Source organism: Clinocottus analis, unplaced genomic scaffold, assembly GCF_023055335.1.
Source record: "Clinocottus analis isolate CAN_PGR_092001 unplaced genomic scaffold, fCliAna1.0.p SCAF_27, whole genome shotgun sequence".
NCBI lineage: Eukaryota > Metazoa > Chordata > Actinopteri > Perciformes > Cottidae > Clinocottus > Clinocottus analis.
This window is the reverse complement of record NW_027176009.1, coordinates 1,416,924-1,431,974: the sequence shown is the minus strand read 5'-3', so window position 1 is coordinate 1,431,974 and position 15,051 is coordinate 1,416,924. Positions and strand designations below refer to the sequence as shown.

Genomic DNA, 15,051 nt, shown 5'->3' with positions numbered 1-15,051 from the left:
CTACTTCGTCACAACATTGCATCATGAACTCTAGCCCTTCTACTTCTATATATTCGATATATGTATAGCTGGTCTTAGCTGGTATTTTTTTTGGAGAACTGCATTAGACATACAATGCATTGAGACATATTTCATCTTTTTCTGGCATACTAAACAGTATGGTTGTGTGGAAACAAACCCAGAGACACATGGCAAAAAGACAAATGCAACAAAATGCACAGCTCATTCCCACACAAACTACTTTTACACACAATCCCTGTGTTTGATGCCAAATAATGAACCAGCGGTGATTAACACCAGTTTGACCCATACACACCAGACTGCTGTCACAGGTTAATCCCCTGGCTGTCACCAGTTGTAAAACAGCTAACTCTGCCGGCTTACTCCCATTATTGTTTAACTATTTAAACATTAATGCTACCCCACAGAATCATACCAGACCTAATACAGATATGTTTGCTGAGCGGTTGCTTCCGGTCCATCCGCTGTACTACAGTGTGGATGAAGTGGGGTAACTTTACAGGATTTGTTGGTGTTGTCTCCTTATGAAAAGTAAATGTAGCAACGTCTACAGTAACGTTAGAGATCATGAGTCATGGCAAGCCAAATTTATTTTAATATATTGCCTTGTATCACCAATCTCAAATTTTCCTCAGGGGTGCTTTACAATCTACAAAGCATATGACACCCTGTGTCCTTTACCGAAGTAATTTCAAATAAATGAGAAGGCTAGAAGAGCACACCAAGGGTACAGTAATCCTCTGATTAGTGAAAAGCAACAGTATACTAATCCGACAGTGATTTCAAAAAATGTTTCTTCTTTATTGTCAAAACCGGGGTCATGTGGCCAGGTTGAGTGACCTGAAATGAGCCATTCACATCAAATACAAATGCAGTCTTTTACACGTTCCGGTGTTAAAAGTACAGTAAATATGCTGCACCATATGCATAAATTACACAGAAAGAAACGCAGGCTTATGAATCAAGTGGGAGCATTCAGCTTATTGTCTTTGGACAAGAATTAGCTTGTCTTCTTTTTTATGTGACTTCTGTATCACACTGTAAAATAAATAACCTCATTCAAATTAGCTCTAGCTGTGTTTCCCCTCAAAATTTGATGTTGTAGGAGTCCTATAGGTTGTATTTGAAATTGATAGTCTTATACTGCATATTTATATTGCATATTGTTATTGTGTACTTTTTATTAGAACAAATTGAATTCTTTGTCAGGTGCACTTTATAAGAGGTCCCCGCGCCGATGGGACGTTCAACAAACTGTTGTTATTGGAGGAACCGGGCTCCGATAGTGGGTGATGGCTGCATAGCCGTCAAACGCAAACATACATCACTGCTTTTCGTCACTGTTCTCCAAAACATAATGAGGGACATTTTTACTGTAAAATTGTGCATGGTTAACTCCTGAAGATCAAAACAACTGTTGAAAACCCCATGTAACTTGGCACTTGAGACAAGGATGGCGGGGTAGCACTGGCACTCAGTGCACTCCTTGCCAGACAGACTATTACATTTTCAACGTTATTTTTTTAGTGGGCTTGAGATCATTTTTTAGATCCAATTCAGTTTATTTTGTATAGCCCGAAAACAGGCAACTGAGTAAGGGTTGTGGACAAAAAGTATTTACAGTCAAATGAGACTGCGGTAATCTTACGTTGTTCAAATATGACGTTGTTTCAATCTGTACATATAACATCCCTGTCCCAGGATCTCACATCGGATCAGGAAAAACTACCCAAATAAAGATAGTAAAACCCCTTTAACAGGGAAAAGGGAAGGAACCTTGGGAGAGCAACAGAGGAGGATCCCTTCCTTTTCCTGGATGGACAGAAGCAATAGATGACAATGAAAAAACATTTCATGCATTATTAGGACGACCGGGTTAGAAAACGCAGACTGCAACATTTGAATTGAGTAATCGAGTCTTTTCTGACCCCCCCCCCCTCTTCACAAAAACGATCTCTTAGATATATAACACAGCACTATCAATATTGGCCTGTTCCTGCTCCAAATAATCTTTTTTGTATAAGCCTAAAAAAATACACTCTGGGTCGACCTCAATACAGGCTATCAAGCAGTTGCCATGGTTAACATTTAGTGTTGATGCAAAGCAAAAATGGTCCTTTTATTATTGTCGATATATTTGCTCTTCTTTTCCTTTGTTTTCTTTGTTGTGCCATCCTTCTCCTAACTCCTGGCTCTTTTTTTTCCATTTCTTGCAGGCCGGAAAAGGAGTCGAGCATTGCGACCGCAGTCTCCCATCCATGAGGCAAAGGACATTCCTTCCCTGGAGCTTCCTAAGTCCTCTGAGGATCTCCAAGTTCCTACCTCACAGCTTCTCAATGTGTCTGCCGTCTATGAGGTCCTCCGCAACTTTGGCTCGGTGCTGCGGCTCTCGCCGTTCCGCTTTGAGGATTTTTGTGCAGCGGTGGCCGGCCAGGAGCAGTGCACACTGTTGGCAGAGACCCACATCACCTTGCTCAAAGCTATTCTTAGAGAGGAGGACACTTCTAACACCACATTTGGTCCCACTGACGTGAAGGACTCCGTCAATTCCACTCTGTATTTTGTGGATGGTATGACCTGGCCGGAGGTGGTGCGGGCGTACTGTGAGAGTGACCCGGAGTACCGGCACATTCTGCCTTTCCAGGAGTGTGAGGATTACCCGTACGAACCGTTGGAGAGCAAAATCAAAGTCCTCCAGTTTTTGGTGGACCAGTTCTTGGCGACCAACATTGCCCGGGAGGAGCTAATGTCGGAAGGCGTTGTTGCCTACGACGACCACTGCAGGGTTTGCCATCGCCTCGGTGACCTGCTGTGCTGTGAGACATGTTCAGCCGTTTACCATCTGGAGTGTGTGAAGCCGCCTCTGCAGGAGGTACCGGAGGACGAGTGGCAGTGTGAGGTGTGTGTGGCCCACAAGGTACCCGGTGTGGCGGACTGCATCCCAGAAGTGCAGAGGAGCAAACCCTTTATTCGACAACTGCCAATCAGCTTTGACCGACACAACCGCAAATACTGGTTCCTTAACCGCCGCATCGTCGTGTAAGTTCACAATGTTTCATTCATGTGTCAAGAGGTGTCAGTTTGGGTCACTTAAAGTTACAGTCTTGAATGCTGAAAATATACCAAATTAATCTTAATGAAGTTGTAGAAGTACCTTAAATATGCAAACATTACACTGAAATGCTTGGTGCAGACATTCCCCCCCCCCCAAGTATTCTCTCCAAAATAGTAACACAATTAAAGTACACCACCAAACACGCAACCAATTGACTAGAATTTACATGATTTTATCTCTTTTTTTTTAAGATTAGTAGTACAAGCGAGAGTAATAAGCGTGCTGTAACCGTATATTCAGCTCCAAAGCTGAGTCTCCAAAGTCGTTGCATAATTTGATGTCATAGAAAGTGTTCATGACTATAACAAACTATCTGCATGAACAGAAGAGGGATATAGCCAGTAATCTATTCTGCACACACCTGTACTGTAATCTTTTAATGACACATTATATACTGTAGCGGATATCGATGCGGCTGATGTAACTACATTATTTGTGGGTGAGTTTACTTTGCCTCAGCCTCTGGGCAGGCACTCAGGTGAGCAGAGAGGTCACGAGTGACCTGCATTGACCCAATTCAATTGACTGGGTCTGCTTGAAAAGCATAGAGCCGTACTTAGAAAGTCAAACATGTAAACCATAACTTATGAGAATGGCATTATAGAACACTCTGCATGACTACAGGTCCGAATAGTGAGTTTGTGACAGAAATTATTTAGATAGGGTGAAATGTATAGGTCTGGACTCGGGCAAAAAAGAACAGCATCGGCATGGAGGTTGGACCAGCTGTATTGTAAACCAAAAATAACTGCATCCGTCAATAGGATTTAACGTAACCAGCAGAGATGGGCCCATGTGTTAGCAAATTATCTCTTTATTGAGCAGTCACTGTGTGTGTGTGTGTGTGTGTGTGCGCGCGTGCATATACGTGTACGTGAACGCGCGCTGGGTCAGCGGCAGCAGAAGGCCCGCTCAACAAACCATAAAAGAGCATGGATCACCTAAACATTGTCAGATTTAAAGGGGAAGGTGGCCCGAGGTTTGTTAGTGCAGCATTTCACTCGCTTCTTTTTCTGCTCTCCAAATTGCCCCCCAGCAGGTGCTGCGTTACTGATCCCCACTGTCCCTTCAGAGACTACGTGTGTTTGTGCATATAAGTAGTGTGCACAGAGGAAAGTTTGTGTGACTGAATCTACGTGCAGTGAATTGTGTCTGTGTGCGTGTGTGTGTGTGCGTGTGTGTGTGTGTGTGTGTGTGTGCGTGTGTGTGTGTGTGTGCGTGTGTGTGTGTGTGTGTGTGTGTGCGCGCGCGCCCATGTGCCTCCAGTGAAGTGCTGAATAGACACTACTGTTACATGGCCTCTGTGTGGACCATGCTGAGTTCCACTAAACTCTAACTCGGACACTCTTAAAATGTCAGACATTTCATGGGAAACTTGGGCAGAGCAGATGTTTTCACAGATTACTGAAAATCTAAGTGTTTTAATCATTTAGAATGGAACAAAGTACGGCCAGGCAATAATTTTGTTTGTTTATCACAGGTGGAATCTAATTGTGAACATATGACTGTATCATGATGCTCGGGAGAGGCCGTAGAGGACGAAATCAGTGTTTTTAAAACACTAATAGTTAATTTGAGCACAAGATATAATTTACTATCAAAATGTAATCAAATGGCCCTTCATTTTGATTAATTTGTGAGCATAACTAATGAAATGCAGTGCACAAGGCCAAGCCATTAATTTCAGCCGACACTTGCTTCATGCACTTCGTTAAGGCACTTTACTTTAGTCTAGGGATGAGTTATCAAGAAACGTTGACACTATCTTGTTGATACTTGGAACAGATGCACTTCATGCTTTATGCTTAAAAGCTGGTCGCTTTTGCTGGAGCTCAGTGTACACACTTGTGTGTAGAATGATAAAAACTTATGTTTACCCAATTTCCCCACATTGCTACATGCCAGGGGAAAACAATGTAACCATTTTCATCCAAAATACCCTTCGATTTCTAATTTGTTTTCTTGTTCAGAAAAGCACAAGTTACCCAAGATCATTATTGAATCACAACGGCGTTTACAACTTGGATATAAATATTTTGAGTAACTGTTATTCTTTAAGCTCTCTGCAGTCTACTTCGTGGTCAGATTGAAGAGGTTTGAACTGTGATTTGTCAGCCCATAGTCCGTCCATCACTTTCTGTGATCCAGTTCCAACATGCTAACCCTGAAACTTCACAGGATCTTGTTCCTATTTAAATTTGCACACATGTTAATGCTCAGCTTCCAGTTTCTTTTACCAATGACTGATTATTTCTTCTATTCTTATTTAACTGTTGCTCAGAGAGATCTCTGTCTCTTCCTGACTTTTCATTTGTCAGTCTAGTCTAAAAGCAGTTATTTTTTTTAAAGTCAAACTTTACAGTGTTTTTGTTGTTTTGAAAACCCTTTGTACAAAATAACATCTAGCCATACAGAGGACTTTCTACAACACAGCTCACTAACAGGCGGACAGTGGTCCGGACCCAGATTTATTAAAAGTGCAATGTGAAGTTTTGCTGCGAGACAAAGCACAGCTCTGTAGAGCAAAAGTATCGACTCGCATCCGAAGTGAAGCAACGGAATCTAAGAGCTAATATGATCAGAATCCTAACACATTCATTCACTGTCCAACAATAATATCAATAGAGATAATAGAGATGAAACAAGCGGTTTAATAACAGACATAGTCCCTCATGCACATTTCATAGGAGAATAATAGAATGTCATGGCTTTTTGGTTGACATCACTAGACACCTGAATTAACTGAATTTAAAGCTACATGGCAAAGACAAGTTACATTTATTTTAAGATAAACATTTTTCAAAACCTTCCAGTAATGTTTTTCTTTTCATTTTTAAATGCAGCCCTTATTGTAATTGACATGAGATAATATTTTTTATTTGACTATTTATAATTCATCCAGTTAAATTTGAAAACTGATTATAAATATTGTTGAGCTATTGTTTTAGTATTTGAAAGAACTGCTGCTACTTCAATACATGGGACTAAATCATAGAGTAAGTTAAACATGACTTTGATGTTCTGGACCTTTGCATGATGACATTTTCTCAAACTGGATCTTGTTGAACATTCGTTGAATACCCCTGTTCTACAACATAAAAGACAAATACTAAATTTAGAGTAATCCTCTCAGCCATCTCACAAATCAAGTGTTTGATGCCGGCGACCACAAACTTTTGAGCCGTAGTGTGTACATGTATATAAAGTAAATTGTAATAAAAACAAGTCAAATTCATACTTTGTCTTTTATGTAGCCTACTTTCAATAACTAACCTTGTGTACAGTTAAATACAACAAGTAACCTAAAAATCAAGTGATAATTCTCTTCAGCACCATGGACAGCCAAAATGTTGAAGATGCTCCAAACAGCCACACAGGTGCTCTGGCTCTGAAGTGCTGTTTTGGGAAATGCATGTAAAAATTAAAAATAGAAACGCTTAAACAAAAATACCCCTAAAATCAATTGTTTTCTGGAAATTGTTGCCAAGAGACCTGAGACTCCAACCAGCCCTGACTTGTACACCGATAATTTACCTCTTCAACAAATGTTACACACTTGCCACAAACCTATCCTATTTATCAAATATTTGCATGATTTATGTCCAGAGCATTAACAAAGACTCCCTAATAATGAGTAAATCTGTCTGGCAAACCGTTGAAAAACAACTGAAGACGTCACAGTCTGGTAGACGGTTTTGAAGTGTTCAAGATTCTTGAATGGACTTATTGTTCTGTGTTCTGTTTTTTCCGATGACACCTTTGCTGCTTCACTCAGACGTTCACACCGGCTCATATTATTGTTGTTGTGTAATTCGCCGTCTATGACCTTAATGGGACAGCGTGTTGCCACAGAGAAAGATACACAATTTTATTGTAAGATCCACTATGTTCATGATAATCACTTGAGCAGGCTGACCATACAATTAACATATATAATGTAAGGATCGGCCAGGCAAAAAAGATTGTCTAGCTCCTGGAGCCAAGCTTCATCACGTGTGTGTGTAACACGTAAATGCTTATATTTAGAGAAATGGCCAAGCTGCAGTCTCTCCTAAAATTAGTGTAAGAAGTATTCAGTATTCTGACGAGACAAAAGGCACACAAATACTATTAAACACATAAAGCTACACAGGAGAACATAGAAAGAAGGCATCTTTTTTTCTGTTTGTCCCATCCATCACTGTTGTGTCTCCTAATGTTTCTCCTTCTGTCTCCCCTGCAGCGAGGAAGATGGCGAGCAGGAGGACAAAGCCATCTGGTACTACAGCACCAAGGTAGACGCAACTCATCATTTTCTCGCACCGACGGTTCTCGTCACACAATAACAGTCTCACTTTCTTTTTAATAACAAAACTACATCCTAACATTCCTTGTTTTTTTGGGTGTGCTGCTGTGAGCTAATCCTGTATTGGACTTGTTGAACTCCCTCCAGGTCCAGCTAGCCGAGCTCATTGATTGTTTGGATAAGGAGTACTGGGAGGCAGACCTGTATGCGGCACTTGAGGAGATAAGGGACGAGGTGCACGCACATATGGACATCACTGAGGACCTAACAAACAAGGCCCGTGGCAGCAACAAGTGTTTTCTCACTGCCGCTAATGGTAAGGAGTCATTCACTCTTTCAGTTTTAAAAAGATACATTTTCAGAGGATCTGAGACGCTTTATGTCATCGAGTTATATCCTGGAAACAGTGGAAGAAGGATCTCTTTAAAGTATTTCCTTCTCTCTCTCTCTCTCTGTCTTTCTTTCCACTCCTCAGCCTGCTTTCCCCCAAAACTCATGAATGCCACCCAGTCATAGATGGCTGGGCCGTAGGAATCAACCCAGCTATTATGTAACCTTACTCTGGTCCCAGTTTGGCCAGTGTCCAGCACTCGAGCTTCCCTCTAGTCGCTCATCTATTCCTCACTTCAGACAGGAAGTCAACCAAATTTGTTTCTTTTTGCCTGCTGTGCTGGTGAAAATGATGCAATTATGAGCACATCATCTTTGTAGCATTTAGTCTGCTGTGCTGTAAACCTTCATCACATTAAAGGGTTCAGACATAGCTCTACACTTTAAATGGTGTGGCTCTATGTGGTGTTTACTTTTGATGACACAACCGCTTGAGTGGAAACTAGCACTTCTATTAAACATCTGCGGTGCACAATTTAGTTAAAGGTCGTCACTTTCTGCAGACTCTAAAATAAAAGCTGTATGCCTGTATGAATACTGCTTTTGTCAAAGTGACAGCGATGGCTTCCTCCCAGTGTATGTTGTCCATGTAGCAGCCTTGATACTGAAAATACACGAGTGATTGACTGGTCGGGACTCAGGAGTGCCAAACAGAAAAGTGCTTGGCAAAAACAATTTAGGTATGTCAACGCTTCGCGCTGTTGTTCTGTTTTCTTTATGCTGTCCTGCACAGTGCCGATGGAGGCTTTTTATCACTTGGCTTATGTTAAATCAGTAATGGTGCAACAGATGAGTCATACTAACAGTCTTCCGCTTTGTATCAAATGACCCACTTTGGTTATCTCTCAATATGCGACTATCAGTGCTGCTCCACTTATTAACACTGTCGTGATCAATCTAAAACACAGCATGATGCCATTGTGGTCTTTGTCCACACAATGCTCCCGGTCAACATCAATGACAACAGGTACAATGTGAGACGAGCAATGATAATGACGAACCCTCTTTGTCCGTTGGTATTCGATTAGGTTCGGTCTCTCGTGTTGTCCTGACGTCATTCTTCATTCATTCCAATGAAATCTTTTGCCATCAAAATTGGATTTTCAGTTATCAAATAGTCTGAAAATAATGTGTTGTTTTTTTAATATACTATGCTCTTTATGATTATAATACATTTGAAGTAATTTGATTGAACTATAGTTGATTTATTTAATTTAATAACGTCCCTCTGGGGTCAAAAAGACCCCGCAGCACAAAGTGGTGCAATGGGGCAACTTGTCACACCATACATACGGCTTTCCAAGACATCTTTGATCTTGGATGTTTCATGTGTGGGGTCAGGCAATAGTTCTGACACAAAAGGTATAGCAATCGGGAGTACATTACAAGGGTTAAGAGATTTCTGACTGAATTTTAGGCTGATGCTGTTGTATCTTTCCTTTCAAATCTGCTTAATTCAGTCCGGCATTTGATGGTGTTTTGTGATTCATGAATAACAACTTATTTTATTTTCTCCAGGTTTAGTTTTATTAAGGGTGTTCTCAGTAACTTTCCCAAACTGCCTATTTAGACACACACTGCAAGATTTTAATGGATTATGTGGTCTTCTATAGTGTGTGTTGATCACTTCTTTGATTGTGATTTCATGATAATCACACGGTATCTATTTTCTCATCCTTTTATTTCTGTCGTCTTTTGTTTGCTTCTGTCATCCAGAGGAGATTGTGGAGCGGCTGCGGGCTAAGAAGGAAGAGGAACTGGAGGAGGTAAAGAGACGGGCTGCTGAGGAGGCGCAGAAAGCGCGGCTGGAGAAAGAGAAGGAAGATGAAGAGGCCAAGTTGAGGGACGGGGTGCAACAAGAGGGCAAGGTCAAAGATGTCACCGAAGAGGAGGAGACAAAAGAAGAAGCCATGGAAGAGAAAAAGGATGGTGAAGGTAAAATTTTCTGACAAACAAATATTGTACGGTCTGGCCTTAAAAGCTTTTACTTTTATCTTCCATTCAATTCTAAAGAAAAGGACATCATCACAATGGTGAAATTAGTTATTGATTTTAAGAATCAGTCATGTTGTAGTTTGGGACTAAATAGCAGTGCCGTGCTCTTTTTCAAGACGAGCTAGTTTTGTTCTCATGAAGCTCAAAGTAAAATGTATATCTGTGATTTTCAGGATACGTATTATACAGTGAAATATAGAGTCCCCTATACAGAATGAAAAATCATTTTAGAATAGTTTAGGCTTGAACCACATTTGTCAGAACCAACCATCACTGCTTCTCTCCATTGTCTCCAAGTGTTATATGCAGTATACCATAGTATCCACAATATTTACCATATTGCTGCTGTTCACCTGTAGTTGTTGAAGCTCCGCCCACTGGCCAAGATGGCAGTAGTGGCAGTAGCATCTCAGACGGACCTACATTTCTGGCAACCTCTGCCCCAACACAAACCCTCCCAACCACTGTGAGCTATGGCTTGGCCTCGGAGGCTCCAAAGTCCTCGTCCGCCACAGAAGCGGCTCTCATAGTGGGATGTTCCCATATGAAGGTCTCTAACAACATCGAAGGTATTCAAGGACAATACAGGGGGAAGTTGACCTCATTTGGCTTTTTTGGAGTGATCTGCTTTACTGTGACAGTTCGCTACTTGACAGAATTGTGTGCTGAATCTCACCACAGTGACTTGTTTGTTGCTTTGGCGTTCCTCCTGACCATGTCTCAGCCTGCTCCTTTTGCATGTGGCTCTCATCCCTTCTGCTGGCTTTTGTGTTCAATTGTCCAATTCTTATTTCTTGAAACCTGGCGTCAGCCCTGGAACACCACTAGCCATTTTGCACTTGAAATCCTCATGCTCTCTTTTTTTCAAAAGAGCATTGGAGCTGATTGCATCGATTAGATTTGCAATCCGATGGCATTGTCACGGCACTCAGCATGACTAGAACCGAACCTCTGACAACTCGGAACAGCATTTACATTGCCTGGCAGAATATCTTTTCTCTTTGCTTGTAAACCTCTGATTAATACTCTGTTTAGATATTGCCTTTGTTGAAATACTGCACATATATTAATAGTAGCAGAGCTTCACCTTTCATTGTTGCGGTTAGTGTAGTTGTGTAAGCCTTGTTGGAGCCTTGTTGGAGCCTTGCTTGGACTGGACTGGTCGCCAGTTGCTTTCAAGTGCTCCATCCCTCCATTTGTGCTGGTTATTTGGCGCATGCATTCCATGTGACTTATCAGTAGAGGGAGCTATAGCCTTTACTATTACAGAACTTTCACAAGAAAGTTTCTATCTTCATTAAGTTTAAGCTTCTACTTGGTCATCCTTGACATTCAGTTTTTTCAGGATCAGACAGTTCAGCTGTACTTTACCGGAACAATCAAACAAACCCTGCAAGATGTCTCAAATTAAGAACAAAACAATCTAGACGAGCTGATCTCGTTTATATAACGGTTGATCCTCTTTTTGATTTATTTTTTTTTGTCTTCTGTGTAGCAGAAAACCCATCATCAGATTCTGTCCATGACAGTGGAGATGGCGTCCCCAGCCTCAGCCAGCCATCCCAGACCAGCGAGGAGAACAGTAACAGCAGCATGGGAGCCAGGGTCCCTCCCCGTGGGCCTGAACCTCCAGACCTGGCTGACAAGTCCTCCCAGTCATCTCTGGCCAGTTTTGATGACACAGGTCGGACAAAAGATTACTTCATAATTACGTCTCATTTTGTTTTCTAATTTCTGTTGTACTGTTAAAAACTGTACCGCGGTATGTCTAGCAATGAAGCTCTTGATGTTAATCAGACTTCTTCATCAAATAACGGTGAAGTAAAATGTATTTTGCAAGCCTAAAATGACAAAAAAAACAACTGTCCTCTATAGCAAACTAGTCATCTACACATTAAATAGGACTGAAAACAGACAAGCAGCCCATCTTACATGATAGTTTTCTTTGTAAGAGAAAAGATGTATTCAGACTGTTATTTATGTTATGCAACCTCTGTCATGAGAGTACCACTTTCAATGATCATTGCACATCAAACACCCTTTTAAATGGACTTTCTAACCAAGACTTGGCGTTTTCTGGCATTGAAATTTCCAGGAGACGGTAAAGCAGACGGCGATACGGGTCTTGGCAGTAGGAAGTCTGCAGCAACTCGCATGGTGACCCGGCTGAGGAACCCAGAGAGTAAGCTGAGCCAGATGAAGAACCAACAGGTGGCTGCCGCTGTTCACGAAGCCAACAAGGGCTTCAAGGAGGGCAAAGAGGTGAGGAGAACCATGGATTATCAGGCTTTTGCTCTTTTAGACAACAACAATAAAACCTGCATATAGTTAAACACACAGGCGCACAGGCCAGTGTATGTTTGAAGATAAGGTTAAATGCCTCTGTGAAAGAATTCAAAATTTAGCTTTCATTTTTTTATACATTGTCCCTAACTAACGTTACCTAATAAATCATAGGACTCTACTATAGCGCATTTCAAGGCTATAATGTCACTGAATTTAATAAGGATTTTCATTTTATTCAGAGAACAGAATAGATGGGAACATGAATACTTTTGAAATAAAGCTAAATGACTAACTTTTCCTCTCCTGCCTCTATAGGTACTAGTAGTAAATGCACAAGGTGACATAACTCGTGTGAGCATGCGGGGAAAAGAGGTGGTGATGAAGGGGACACTCAGCCAATATTTTAAGCTTGGCCAGGAGGGAAAATACCGCGTCTATCATAACCAGTACAGCTCCAATACTGTGGCCCTCAACAAGCACCAGCACAGAGAGGCAAGTAGCACCACAACTTGTTGTTATACACCAATATTGAATGGGGAACTGAAATGTCCCCGGTCTTTCAGATGCTTTAACTTAACCCCTGGTTGAAACCTACTTTATTTGTCTTTTCATCAGGACCATGACAAGAGGCGGCATCTTTCCCACAAGTTCTGCATGACACCAGCAGGAGATTTTAAGTGGAATGGGTCCATCCATGGCTCCAAGCTGCTGACCCTCTCCACACTGAGAATCACCATCATCCAGCTGGAGAACAATGTTCCTTCACCGTTCATGCACCCTAACTGGGCCTCACACAGGTAGGGATTTTGGCACTGTGATATGAAAACGATTTATTACAAGTCTGATACTTGCGTGGTGTCTTACAGGGTTGTTACGGTTATGGAAAACCTGGAAAAGTCATGGCATTTTAAAATGTTTATTTCCAGGTCTAGAAAAGTCCTTGAAAACAATAAAATTCCAAAAGTTTTGGAAAAGTGATGGAAATGTGTTATATTCATAAATTCATTTGTTCATGACGTTCTCTTACACTGAGTTTGAAATAATTAATATCCTTTTAAAAGAAAGACGCTCAAAATATAAGCATATTCATACAGGCATCTATGTAAATGTTTATAATGTTTAATATACTATTGTCTCTCTTTCATTTGTGTCATTTAAAGTATACTGTATGCTTTGGAATAATCATTGTTAGTTTAAATACTACATTTTCTCACTTTTTCATGTAATCACCGAGATGTCACTAAATGTTTAGTCATGGAAATTTAGTTTAAAGTCATGGAAATTGATCAAAATGTGTGTGAACTCTGTTATATGTTTAAGAACCACACAAAATGTTCAGTAATACCATTTATTTGCTTGTTTTGTAGGACCAATTGGATCAAAGCGGTTCAGATGTGCAGTAAAGCCAGAGAGTTTGCGCTGGCTCTGGCCATTCTGGAGTGTGCCATCAAACCTGTGGCCATGTTGCCTCTCTGGAAGGACTCACTGGGCCACACCAGGTAGTACAGTGTGTTTATATGTTTACTCTACATGCTGTGTACACACTACACATGTTCATAAATCTGTGCTTTTGTTATGTGAAATGTATAGCTGCTGTAGTTGATTTCTCAAACGTGCATCATCTAAATAGTAATTATCATTCTGTCCACAAATTCATTTAAAATGCAAAGTATTTAAATACAGCAAAACAAGATAACTACTGAAACCCCTCGTTTGCTGTGTACACAGGGGTTGTGTGGTTAGTTTAGCAGACCACCCTAGCTGTGAGGCAAAATATTTAGACAGCAAGTCCACTACCAATACCACCCACATCTGCCTCTACTACCGCTTTAACACACAACGCCCTTTTTAAAGAGGTGATTGTCCAAGATTTCACATGGCTAGAGTGTGTGTGTGAGAGAGAGAGATAGAGACTGAACAAACTGTGAGCAAAGTAATTAAGTGAGAGATGTAGACAATTGTGTGTATGTTTAATTTCTGGTCAAAGAGCAACTACTATCTTTTCAGCTTTAGTCAGTACTTTATTTATACCTCTACATGACCCAAGAAGCTTTCCAATTGAAGAAAAGTATGTGTTTGCAAATGGATGAAGAGATGGGCTGAAGTGTTGACAATACTGTCAACACTGATACTGATGTATAGTAATACTGTTATACTGTTACTGAAAGATATGAGTGGTAGTCTTTGTGTATGGAGAATCGATTGCAGATACAATTTCAGAGCACCAGGTTATACTGTATGACAATTAACAAATTCAAACACGTTTTCAGGTTAAACCGCATGACATCCATAGAGCGTGAGGAGAAAGAGAAAGTGAAGAAGAGGGAGAAGAAGCTGGAGGATGAGGAGACAATGCAGCAGGCTACCTGGGTCAAGTACACTTTTCCAATTAAACATCAGGTAGGTCGCAATCAAACCTGGGTTAAGATGAATTTTTCATGTCTCATCATGTCAGAAGTTACATATTCTATAGTCATAATAACACACGAGGAACACCCTTTTGCATGCGTGTCTATATACTAAAGATATCCAACTCAGGATGGACTGCCATCACTGCATTTCTACTCATTAGTGGCCACGGTCATTTGATTGTGAATGCATGCCTGACCTTTAGACTTGTCATTATAACCATGGTTTATTATTCAACAATGAAATCCACTCATCGTGTAAATGTGCATCGAAAAGCACACTGTCCATGACGTTAGAGATAAAAATATTCTGTAATTGATAAGCTTGATTTGATAAGAAACCATTTTTTCTTTTTCTTTTTCTTCTATTGTCCGTGCAAATGTAACATAAAACTATATTGGTAATGACAATACTATTTTAGTCCGGTCTACTTTTTAAGATTTAGACTTTGCTGCCTGGAAAACTGAGGCATTGCTTTGGAAAAAAAAACACTGTGTATGTTGTGTTTATGCGCGTGGGTGACCATCAAGGGCTCTTTGTTGCAGCAAGT

General features: G+C 40.8%; 1 protein-coding gene across 6 annotated transcripts in view; it reads left to right on the top strand.

Annotated features, from left to right (window-relative positions):
* Positions 1 to 15,051, top strand: part of LOC137795043 (nucleosome-remodeling factor subunit BPTF-like) — a 42,132-nt gene that overhangs the window by 2,240 nt on the left and 24,841 nt on the right. For 3 of the 6 annotated variants that reach the window (XM_068592255.1, XM_068592253.1, XM_068592256.1), the window contains exons 2-12: positions 2,238 to 3,060; positions 7,359 to 7,410; positions 7,569 to 7,737; positions 9,528 to 9,746; positions 10,166 to 10,375; positions 11,302 to 11,490; positions 11,902 to 12,068; positions 12,408 to 12,584; positions 12,708 to 12,889; positions 13,460 to 13,591; positions 14,363 to 14,492. In XM_068592255.1, coding sequence (XP_068448356.1) covers positions 2,238 to 3,060; positions 7,359 to 7,410; positions 7,569 to 7,737; positions 9,528 to 9,746; positions 10,166 to 10,375; positions 11,302 to 11,490; positions 11,902 to 12,068; positions 12,408 to 12,584; positions 12,708 to 12,889; positions 13,460 to 13,591; positions 14,363 to 14,492 — 2,450 coding nt within the window. The remainder of the gene's footprint in view (positions 1 to 2,237; positions 3,061 to 7,358; positions 7,411 to 7,568; positions 7,738 to 9,527; positions 9,747 to 10,165; positions 10,376 to 11,301; positions 11,491 to 11,901; positions 12,069 to 12,407; positions 12,585 to 12,707; positions 12,890 to 13,459; positions 13,592 to 14,362; positions 14,493 to 15,051) is intronic. The other 3 variants (XM_068592254.1, XM_068592258.1, XM_068592257.1) reach the window with 3 other exon arrangements.